Here is a 12,708-nt window from a genome sequence, read left to right as displayed (position 1 = left end):
CAAAACTCAAAATTTTGAATACTTACACGGATAATTTCATTTTGTTGAATTTAAAGTTAAAGTTGTAAATAATACATTTTTTAGAGAAAACTTTAAAACTCAATGAACTGGAAAATTAAAAATTATGAATACTGAATTTTTGAGATTTTTTAACTCTCTTTTAAACCTTGGAATTTCGGAATTTTGGGACGTGAATCTTAAATTAAACAATCTGGGAATTTCGAACATTCGAATTTTCAGAATTTTTAAATCCCGGAAATTTCGGAATTTCGAAATCATGGGACCGCTAAATCCGAAAACTTCCGAATTGTGAATTCAAAATCATAAAACACGAAAATCGCTAAATTTAAGAAACCTATTCAAATGCAGTTTCTGATGAAACCTCAAACGTAGGAATTCTGTTTCTGAATTTCAAATCTTGTGAATTTCGAAATATCGAGTTACTAAAATTTTGAACTTTCAAAGTTTAAGTTACGAAGAATAAATTTTGTAGAGAAAACTTTGAACTCAACAAATTGGAAAATTTAAAATTACGAATACTGAATTTCGAATTTTTTCAATTTCTTTTTGGAAATTTTGTGACTTCCTAGAAACTTACAAGTTTTAAACTATGGAAATCTTCCCGGAAATTCCGGAATTACGAAAGTTAGAAATCCGAAAATACCGGAATTTTGAAATTTCGAAAGCATGAAATACGAAAATCCCTGAATATAAGAATCCCATTCAAATGCAGATTCTGATGAAATCTTAAACTTGAGAGTTCTGTTTCTAAATTTTAAATCTTCTGAATTTCGAAATATCCGGTCTCTAAAACTCAAAATTTTCAGTATTTACACGGGTAGTTAGAATTTTGGTTACTCAAGTTTTGAATATTCAAAAAAAAAAAAAAATTATAAAAAAAAAACGTTTTGTAGAGAAAAATTTGAACTCAATAATTTGAAAAATTTTAAATTATGAATACTGAATTCCGAATTTTTTTAATTTATTATTATTTGAAATTTTGTCTCTTTCCTGAAGCTTCCAAGTTTTAAACCCTGAAACTTAAATTAACTTAAATAAAGCAATCTGGTAGTTCCGTACATTGACAGTTTTAGATTTTTGAAATCCCGGAAATTCCGGAATTTCGAAATTATGAAACCTCGAACTCCGAAAACTACCGAATTTTGAAATTCCGAAATCAGAAAATACGAAAATCGTTAAAATTAAGAAAGCTGTTCAAATGCAAATGGAAATTTTATTTCTGAGTTTCAAATCTTGTGAATTTTGAAATATCGAGTCATCAAAACTCAAAATTTCGAATACTTACACGGGTAATTTCAATTTTGTTTACTGAAATTTTGAATATTCAAAGTTTAAGTTGCAAAGAATAATTTTTTTAGAGAAAACTTTGAACTCAATAAACTGGAAAATTTAAAATGTTGAATACTGAATTTTTGAAATTTTGTGACTTTCTTGAAATTTGCAAGTTTTAAACTTTGGAAATTCGGAATTTTGGCACGTAAAACTTAAATCTATCGATCTGGGAATTTCATACATTCAAATTTTCAGAATTTTTAAATATCGAAAATCCCGAAATTTCGAAATTATGAAACCCCATAATCCAAAAACTACCGAATTGTGAAATTTCAAAATCATAAAATACAAAAATCGCTAAATTTAAGAAATCTATTTAAATCAAGTTTCCGATCAAACCTCAAACGTAGAATTTCAAATCTTCTGAATTTCGAAATATGGAGTCACTAAAATTCAAAATTTGTAATTACAATTCTGCTTACTGAAAGTTTTAATTTTCACAGTTTAATTTGCAAAGAATAATTTTTTTAGAAAAAACTTTGAACTCAATAAACTGGAAATTTAAAAATTTTGAATAGGTAGGTACTGAATTTTTGAAATTTGTGACTTTCTTTAAAATTCCAAGTTTTAAACCTTTGAAATTCGGAATTTTGGCACGTGAATCTTAAGTTGAACAATTTGGGAATTCGGACATTAAAATTTTCAGAATTTTTAAATCCCGAAAATTTCGGAATTTCGAAATCATGAAACCTCTAAATACAAAAACTACCGAACTGTGAATTGAAAATCATGAAATACGCAAACCGCTAAATTTAAGGAATATATTGAAATGAAATCTTAAACATGGGAATTCTATTTATGAATTTCAAATCTTGTGAACATATATTTACAGGGGTAATTAAAATTTTGGTTACTGAAATTTCGAACTTTCAAAGTTTAAGTTACAAAGAATAAATTTTGTAGAGGCAACTCAATAAATTGGAAAATTCAAAACTATGAATACTGAATTTCAAATTTTTTAAACTTGTTTTTTGAAATTTTGTGACTTCCTAGAAACTTCTAGGTTTTAAACTATGGAAATTCGGAATTTTGGTAATCGAATCTTAACTTGAACAATCAGGGAATTTCATACATTCCATTTTTTCAATCTTCCCGGAAATTCCGAAATTTTGAAATTTCAAAATCGGTAACTCTGGAATGGGATGAGATATCGGATTCTGGTTTTCACTGTTCGGTTTATTGAAGTTTTTCAATGGTAGGTCGAATTCTGCACCCGGTTGAAATCCACATACGAATATATTTTTCGGAAAATCAGATTGTTAAAAATTCAAAAAAATTCAGAAAATCCCGAAAACATTTTTAAAGCTCGGACTCTTGATCATGAGCTTCGAATTAGTGAAGAGAGCAGCATTTAGGGAAATCAGAGTCCGTTTAAGCGAGATGGTGTAACATGATCTAAATTCGAAAATTTTCACCTTCGTAAAAATGAAGTAAAAACAGAAATTTTCCAGTTTATCTAAAAATTGTTCTATATATTAATTCGAAGCTCCTTAATAATAATTCGGGCTCATAAAGTGTCCCCGGGGTTGAACATCTAAACTATAGACTTTCGTACTCAAAAAAGCAATTTCAAATTTGACGTCCGGTAATTCTGAAATGGGATGATATATCAAATTCTGGTTTTCATTGCTCGATTTATTGAAGTTTTTTAGTCCTACTGGTTAATTTTCAGGTTGAATTCTACACCCGTTTGAAATCCACATAAGTATATATATGGTAGTGTTTTTTTTCCGAAATTGTCGTTCGTTAAAAAAAAATAAAAAAAAATTCAGAAGGTCCCGGAACATTTTTAAAGCTCGAATTCTCCACCCCATTATCAGCAGTTCAATATTATTATAAAATTTAATGAGGTACATCCTAAACGCAACAAATACAAAAATCGCTAAATTTAAGGACTTTTCAAAACTTCGAATCTTCTGAATTTTCGAAATATCGACTCACTAAATCTAGAAATTTTGGATCTTTACACAGAGAATATTAATATCTGATTCCTTCAAACTACTTCAAAAATAAAACAAAACGGATCCAAAGATTTTTTCAAACTACTTCAAAAATTATTTTTCAAGAGCATTTAGAGAAAATGCTGATTTTAAGGGGACTTTGAAAATAATTCAGTGAGTTGCTTGATTCCAAGTGTTTGTCAAGAAAAAAATAAATCTGAAATCACTGCAATCAGATTTTATAGCTGTTCAAGTTGACGAAACGACTAACTGATGTTTATTTTTAAATACGTTCTTGATGGATTAAGATACGAACGATTTTTAGCTCATTAATCCCTCCGGGCTACGACTTCAAACTCAAGCGACGAAATTTTTAAAGTTCTAGATTGGTTGAATAGTTTAAATCCAGAAGAACTAAGAAAAATAATATAAAGCATAAAAGTTTGACTGACCTAAAGCAACGCTTACAAGTGCCGGAAAAGTGCAAGCAACGTGTCTGATCCTAAATAATGCGATTTTTTTGCTGCACACGTAACGGTGCCACATTTCTGGCGACACGTCCCATCCTTGATTATAATAACAATTTTCATGTGTGTGGGCACGCCGCCCCATGAATATTCATCCGCGCGAAAACGGGCGTTAAAGAAAGAATGCAAGCTAACATCTTGTTTAAGCATAAATAACGCGTAAATGAGTAGTGCACTATGGATCGGAATTCAAGGCATCTTCGACAATGTTTCTGGAATTACCATACTCGCTACATATGTAATGTGCGTAACCGGAACAGAAAAAGCGTACAGTGTAGGCGCCCACAGTCAAGGTTGCTATATATTTTTTTCGTATTGAGAGTGTGATGATAAGCACAAGGACAATCGTGTGCGTCGGAATTTGAAAAAAAAAATTAGAAAAAAGCGTGCACGTACTCTATTGGAGGCCCTAATTTGGCCGACTTTCGGTCGCCATGCAGGAGATGGGATTCGCCAAAGAATTAAATAAGAGCATCCGCTCATCACTTCCAGAATTATCTAATTGTGTGTTCCAAATTTAATCGACCTTACTACTTTTTATTTATAAATAGAGTACGTTGGCTTTACGCATTCTTCCACAATATGTGTCAGATGATTATTTTGTTAAGTGATAAGGTAATTTCGTCATTCTGCGAATTTAGACTAAATTAGTCACTGGGTGGAACGCCCGACGCACTAGTTTTTCGAAAATTATTGAAAACTTACCCTCCGGGTGTCAGGGGTTGGAGCGAGTTTTCCGAATCCGACGAATGGTGATTGTTGTTTCTACTATATCTGCTAGGGTCTGCATCACTGACTGAAAATACCCCCAAAAGTAATATACACTTGACTTCTAAACTTCTAAGTAACATGTTCTTGCCTGGAAAAAAAGACACATGAAAGACAAAAATCGAAATAAAATTATCTGAATTATTATTATAGCTGTTTGTCTTTTATTTAGGACACACTGACCATGCGACCCACATCGACAATTATCTCGTCGCGACCTTGAACTAACCAATTAGAGTCTAGTTCTCTGTAAATGTTAGACGTCGAGTGGCGCGACGCTCGAGGTGCACTTCCAATTAGAACTTTACTTTGCTTAAAGTTTGCAATAAATAAATACGAGACTTTTACAAACAGAACTGAACATCCCACGCCTGATGGGTATGGTTGTCAGGTAAAAATCGCTTACTGTTTTATTTGCATTCCATTTACTTTGAGTCAGAATTTATGAGTTTATTTTAATTGTGTTTTAAATTGGTAGCGGATAAAATAGTTTTATTTTTTGGTTTCTTTCACATACTTGCTCTGTCTCTGCAGGATTTCGTAACACCAGTTTTCAATTTTAGAAGTTTGTGTTAATTTTGCTGTTAGTGCTGACGAGATACGACCAAAATCCAGCGTTAATCTAAGTCGTCCGGACTAAAAATTGACGATTCGATCGAAAAAGTCATCTAGCAGCCATTGAAATTTAAATAAAAAAATTTTTTTGCTAACACTAACGCCTTCTTTATTCGGTTTGACATTTACGGTCATATAACCATCAAATAAAGTATCAAATCACTGCATTGCCAACATGACTATTTTAAAACTAAATTTCATGGTTTACTAGGTGACTTTTTTCGATCGTATGGACATATTTTCATTAAAGATGGAAAATTCAAGTCGTTCAGACCAAAAATCTACGAATTTTTTGCTCAGCTGAAATTTATTTTAAAAGTTTTTTCAGTAATTTCAACGCTGTTTTGAAAATTGACATTTTAGAAAATTTAATACATTTCTCCTGATTTTATATTATGGAAAAATAAATTTAGATTTTATTATTTCAAAATCTAGTAAAAGTTAGACTGCAACTAACCTAAATGATTGAGTCCTTTGTTTAATTTGACATTTACGTCAAACAACTATCAAATTAAGTAGCAGATAACTGCATTGCCAACATGACTATTTTAAAAATAAATTTCACGGTTTACTAGGTGACTTTTTTCGAATATATGGACATATTTTCATTAAAGGTAGAAAATTCAAGTCTTGCAGACCAAAAATCGACGAATTTTTTGCTCAACTGAAATTTATTTTAAAAAAATTTTTCAGTAATTTCAAAGCTGTTGTGAAAATTGACATTCTAGAAGATTTTACACGTTTCTTCTGATTTTGCATTATGGAAAAATAAATTTAGACTTAATTATTTCAAAATCTGAAAAAAGTTAGACTGCAACTAACCAAAATGATTCCGTCCTTTGTTTAATTTGACATTTCCGTCAAATAACTGTCAAATAAAGTAGCAAATAACTGCATTGCCAACATGACTATTTTAAAAATAAGTTTCACGGTTTACTAGGTGACTTTTTTCGATCATATGGACGTATTTTCATTAAAGATAGAAAATTCAAGTCGTTCAGACCAAAAATCGACGATTTTTTGCTCATCTGAAAATTATTTTAAAAATGTTTTCAGTAATTTCAAAGGTGTTTTGAAAATTGACATTTTAGAAAAGTTTACACATTTCTATTGATTTTGCATTATTGAAGAATAAATTTAGACTTTATTATTTCAAAATCTAGTAAAAGTTAGACTGCAACTAACCTAAATGATTATGTCCTTTGTTTAATTTGACATTTACGTTAAATAACTGTCAAATTAAGTAGCAGATAACTGCATTGCCAACATGACTATTTTAAAAATAAGTTTCATAGTTTACTAGGTGACTTTTTTCGATCATATGGACATATTTTCATTAAAGATAGAAAATTCAAGTCTTTCAGACCAAAAATCGACGAATTTTTTGCTCAGCTGAATTTTTTTTAAAAAACATTTTTCAGTAATTTCAAAGCTGTTTTGAAAATTGACATTTTAGAAAATTTTACACATTTCTCCTGATTTTGCATTATGGAAAAATAAATTTAGACTTTATTATTTAAAAATATAATAAAAGTTAGACTGCAACTAACCTAAATGATTGCGTCCTCTGTTTAATTTGACATTTACGTCACATAACTATCAAATAAAGTAGCAAATGACTGAAATGCCAACATGACTATTTTAAAAATTAGTTTCATAGTTTACTAGGTGACTTTTTTCGATCATATGGACATATTTTCATTAAAGATAGAAAATTCAAGTCGTTCACCAAAAATCGACGAATTTTTTGCTCAGCTGAAATTTATTTTAAAAGTTTTTTCAGTAATTTCAAAGCTGTTTTGAAAATTGACATTTTAGAAAATTTTACACATTTCTCCTGATTTTGCACTATGGAAAAATAAATTTAGAATTAATTATTTCAAAATCTGGAAAAAGTTAGACTGCGACTAACCTAAATGATTGCGTCCTTTGTTTAATTTGACATTTACGTCAAATAACTGTCAAATTAAGTAGCAAAAAACTGCATTTCCAACATGAATATTTTAAAATTAAGATTCATGGTTTACTAGGCGACTTTTTTCGATCATATGGACATATTTTCATTAAAGATAGAAAATTCAAGTCGTTCAGAACAAAAATCGACGAATTTTTTACTCAACTAAAATTTATTTTAAAAGTTTTTTTAGTAATTTCAAGGCTGTTTTGAAAATTGACATTTTAGAAAATTTTACACATTTCTCCTGATTTTGCATTATGAAAAAATAAATTCAGACTTTATTATTTCAAAATCTAGTAAAAGTTAGACTGCAACTAACCTAAATGATTGTGTCCTTTGTTTAATTTGTCATTGACGTCAAATAACTATCAAATAAAGTAGCAAATAACTGCACTGCCAACTTGACTATTTTAAAAATAAGTTTCATGGTTTACTAGGTGACTTTTTTCGATAATATAGCCATATTTCTATTTAAAGTAGAAGTAGCATAACCAGATTTCGTAATAGTCTACAAATAGACATTTTTAGCTGTCAAAAAATTTTTGACTAAATTTGAAATCGTTGTTTCATATTAGTTTCCAATTTTAGACTCTGTATTAATTTTACTGTTAGTACCGACGAGATAAGATCAAGGTCCAGGGTGAATACAAGTCGTTCAGACCAAAAATTGACGAATTTTTTGCTCAGCTGGAATTTATTTTAGAATTTTTTTAAGTAATTTCAAAGCTATTTTGAAAACTGACAGTTTAGAAAATTTTACACATTTATCCTGGTTTTCCATAACGGAAAAATAAATTTAGAGTTTATTATTTCAAAATCTAGTAAAAGTCAGAAAGTAACTATACTCCTTTGTTTAATTTGACATTTACGTCAAATAACTGTCAAATAAAGGAACAAATGACTGCATTACCAACTTGACTATTTTAAAAATGAGTTTCATGGTCTACTGGGTGACTTTTTTCGTTAATATGGCCATATTTTCATTTAAAATAGAAGTGACATAACCAGATTTCGTAATAATCTATAAATAGACATTTTTAGCTGTCGAAAAATTTTTGACTAAATTTGAAACCGTTGTTTCATATCAGTTTTCAATTTTAGAGCCTGTACTAATTTTACTGTTAGTGCCGACGAGATGAGACCAAGGTCCAGGGTGAATTCAAGCCATTCAGACCAAAAATTGACGAATTTTTTGCTCAGCTGGAATTTATTTTAGAAGTTTTTTGAGTAATTTCAATGCTTTTTGAAAATTGACAGTTTGGAAAATTTTACACATTTATCCTGGTTTTGCATTATGGAAAAATAAATTTAGAGTTTATTATTTCAAAATTTAGTAAAAGTCAGAAAGTAACCAAACTAAATAATCGCGTCCTTTGTTTAATTTGACATATACGTCAAATAACTGTCAAATAAAGTAGGAAATGACTGTATAGCCAACATGACTGTCTTAAAAATAAGTTTCGTGGTTTACTAGGTGACTTTTTTCGATAATATGGCCGTATTTTCATTTAAAATAGAAGTAGCATAACCAGATTCCGTAATAATCTACAAATAGATATTTTTAGCTGTCGAAAAATTTTTGACTAAATTTGAAACCATTGTTTCATATCAGTTTTCAATTTTAGAGTCTGTATTAATTTTACTGTTAGTACCGACGAGATAAGATCAAGGTCCAGGGTGAATTCAAGTCGTTCAGACCAAAAATTGACGAATTTTTTGCTCAGTTGGAATTTATTTTAGAATTTTTTTAAGTAATTTCAAAGCTATTTTGAAAACTGACAGTTTAGAAAATTTTACACATTTATCCTGGTTTTGCATTATGTAAAAATAAATTTAGAGTTTATTATTTCAAAATCTAGCAATAGTCAGAAAGTAACTAAACTAAATAATTGCGTCCTTTGTTTAATTCGACAATTACGTCAAATAACTGTCAAATAAAGAAGCAAATGTCTGCATTGCCAACGTGACTATTTTAAAACTAAGTTTCATAGTTTACTAGGTGACTTTTTTCGATAATGGCCATATTTTCATTTAAAATAGAAGCAACAAAACCAGATTTCGTAATAATCTGCAAATAGACATTTCTAGTTGTCGAAAAATTTTTGACTAAATTTGAAAGCATTGTTTCATATCAGTTTTCAATTTTAGAGTCTGTATTAATTTTACTGTTAGTGCCGACGAGATAAGACCAAGGTCCAGGGTGAATTCAAGCCATTCAGACCAAAAATTGACGAATTTTTTCTCAGCTGGAATTTATTTTAGAAGTTTTTTAAGTAATTTCAAAGCTATTTTGAAAATTGACAGTTTGGAAAATTTTACTCGTTTATCCTGTTTTTGCATTATGTAAAAATAAATTTAGAGTATATTATTTCAAAATCTAGTAAAAGTCAGAAAGTAACTAAACTAAATAATTGCGTCCTTTGCTTAATTTGACATTTACGTCAAATAACTGTCAAATAAAGTAGGAAATGACTGCATTGCCAACATGACTATTTTAAAAATAAGTTTAATGGTTTACTAGGTGACTTTTTTCGATAATATGGCTATATTTTCATTTAAAGTAGAAGTAGCATAACCAGATTTCGTAATAATCTACAAATAGACATTTTTAGTTGTCGAAAAATTTTTGACTAAATTTGAAAGCATTGTTTCATATCAGTTTTCAATTTTAGAGCCTGTATTAATTTTACTGTTAGTACCGATGAGATAAGATCAAGGTCCAGGGTGAATTCAAGTCCTTCAAACCAAAAATTGACGAATTTTTGCACAGTTGGAATTTATTTTAGAAGTTTTTAAGTAATTTCAAAGTTATTTTTAAAATTGACAGTTTAGACAATTTTACACATTTATCCTGGTTTTGCATTATGGAAAAATAAATTTAGAGTTTATTATTTCAAAATTTAGTAAAAGTCAGAAAATAACCAAACTAAATAATCGCGTCCTTTGTTTAATTTGACATATACGTCAAATAACTGTCAAATAAAGTAGGAAATGACTGTATAGCCAACATGACTGTCTTAAAAATAAGTTTCATGGTTTACTAGGCGACTTTTTTCGATAATATGACCGTATTTTCATTTAAAATAGAAGTAGCATAACCAGATTCCGTAATAATCTGCAAATAGACATTTTTAGCTGTCGAAAAATTTTTGACTAAATTTGAAACCATTGTTTCATATCAGTTTTCAATTTTAGAGTCTGTATTAATTTTACTGTTAGTACCGACGAGATAAGATCAAGGTCCAGGGTGAATTCAAGTCGTTCAGACCAAAAATTGACGAATTTTTTGCTCAGTTGGAATTTATTTTAGAATTTTTTTAAGTAATTTCAAAGCTATTTTGAAAACTGACAGTTTAGAAAATTTTACACATTTATCCTGGTTTTGCATTATGGAAAAATAAATTTAGAGTTTATTATTTCAAAATCTAGTAAAAGTCAGAAAGATAACTGCACTGCCAACATGACTATTTTAAAAACAACTAGGTGACTTTTTTCGATTATATGGCCATATTTTCATTAAACGTAAATAACTTAACTTTGTTAAATTCGTGAAAATTTCTTCATTATTTCTTTCTTTTTGATTAATTCGAAATTTTTCAAAATCCTAGCTTACTAGATGACTTTTTTCGATGATATGGCCACATTTTCATTAAAGAAAGAAATAACCTTTGCAAATTTGTGAAAATTTCCTCATTCGTAAATTTTTCAAAAAACTGAAAACATTAAGTGATATAATAAATAAAACATTACTAAAAACATTACAGCAAAAAATATGTTGGTAACAACGCGTTCTTTATTCAGTTTGACAATTGCGGTTATTTTAAAAATCAGTTTCATGGCTTACTAGATGCCAATTTTCTTTTTTGTAAATTCGTGACATTTCTTTTATTTGTAAATTTTTCAAAAACTGAAAACATGCTGTGGGATAATAAATAAAACATTACTGAATCGTCAAAAAATATTTCGCACAATAGCTACACAATATGAGACGGTTTCCGTTCGAGTTAATGGCTTTGGTTATAACGATATCACTTTTCTGACACCGAAATTCGAGCCAGTGTGTACACTATAATTTGGAGTTACAAAACCCGAAAATTCAAGCACCATAATCAATGAAAATTTGACGCTTTTAAATCTTAATTACCGACTTCGGACTGCTGTGTTCGCACCTCCAAATAAGTCCAGATCCGGAATTCGGAATTTGGTTCGAAAAGTGAGTTTCTGTGAACCCCTCGGAACACACCAAGTGTTCTAATTGGATAAATATTGGGGTTAATTTAATGCGTTATGAACAATGCACGAGTCACGGGTCAATTATTTGTAATTGATCTGTTCTTCTCCCTGATGCAAATTGCAGCACATCAATAATTCGTTGCACACTTAGTGAAGTAGTGAAAGTTTTTTATGGTCCCACCAGAATCAATTAAGTTATTTGAGTTTTGACAATGTCCACTTAACAAGCCATTATGTTGTCAGTGTTAATAATTTTGTTATGTATGTGTGTCGATTGTCAACATACCAGTCCAGATTGAGGAAGAATTTCCAGCAATGCAATAAACTTCGAAAACTATTTATAAAAGAAATCCGCTGGCGTTTTGTCGTTTGAATTATTTAGGTACAAGACGAAATTGAAAGTTATTTTTGGTTGCGGTCGTACAACTTTCAGCTTCATTCTGAAACTAATTTAAAGTGTGACAGGAATGATTTGTCCGCAAGTCTGCGGACGAAGTGTTAATGAATTTAACGAAAAACAGACGACGTGCCTATTTTTTACATGGAAACGGAAGCCGTGGATAAAAAGATCTGCACAAATGCGGAAACTGATAGCGCGTAGTATCTTCATTGAAAAAATCCGCCTCGAAAAATACAATAAAGCAACGCTAGCAGTCGTTAACTTACAAATGATCATTAATCCGTCTTTTGCAGGGTATGCGATCGAGCACTTAACACTTCATCTCCTCACAAATTGGACCGAAGAAGTCGTTCGCGTGGGAGTGAGTCAAAACGTGATAAAAGTTCAAAGACAGCACTGACAGGGATAACACTGATGTTACCACTAACAGCGCCAAGATGCGACTGTGCTACAGCAGCTGGAACTATTGCCTTTAGAGCTTTTCTGATACTGTTGCCGATGTTCATTCACTTAATCACACATGTTGATGCGCACATGTAATGGGGACTTGAGTATGTGATGTGGGTGTACTTAACATCTACTTTACTACAAGAACGTTGAGAAACCGCGGAGTGGTCATCATCACTAAATAATCAGCGCCGGGGAAAAAAGCTCTTCGAGTGCTCCTGGCCTCCTGCGAACTCGAGCAGGAGCGGTTTCAGCGGGCAATTTGCAAGTTTAAAGATAGCTCTAGGAGTTGGTGAGGAAAAACGGTACGAGGTTTTGTTGCGATAGTTAAGGCGGTTGCCAATAATTTAGAGACCTCGGAGCCCTAATGATAACGTTAACGTGGGGGCGTAACCAGGAGCTGATTTCAGCGAGGGAGATTTTATGCTTGAAAAGGCTGTTTTTATCGATTTCAGTCTGAATGGACAC

The 12,708-nt window shown here is 30.6% G+C and overlaps 1 protein-coding gene across 1 annotated transcript in view; it reads right to left on the bottom strand.

The window, feature by feature from the left end:
• The window catches only part of LOC135142769 (fibrillin-2-like), a 58,455-nt gene extending 46,054 nt beyond the window's left edge, over positions 1-12,401 (bottom strand). The window contains exons 1-2 of the mRNA XM_064074512.1: positions 12,060-12,401; positions 4,526-4,679 (exon numbers count right to left, since the gene is read on the bottom strand). Coding sequence (XP_063930582.1) covers positions 4,526-4,679; positions 12,060-12,069 — 164 coding nt within the window. The 5' untranslated portion in view covers positions 12,070-12,401. The remainder of the gene's footprint in view (positions 1-4,525; positions 4,680-12,059) is intronic.
• Between the last annotated feature and the right edge of the window lie 307 nt (positions 12,402-12,708).

This window comes from Zophobas morio, unplaced genomic scaffold, assembly GCF_036711695.1.
Source record: "Zophobas morio isolate AGI-343-1 ecotype UQ-CSIRO unplaced genomic scaffold, CSIRO_AGI_Zmor_V1 ptg000054l, whole genome shotgun sequence".
NCBI classification, from domain to species: Eukaryota; Metazoa; Arthropoda; class Insecta; order Coleoptera; family Tenebrionidae; genus Zophobas; species Zophobas morio.
This window is presented reverse-complemented; position numbering and strand designations above follow the sequence as displayed.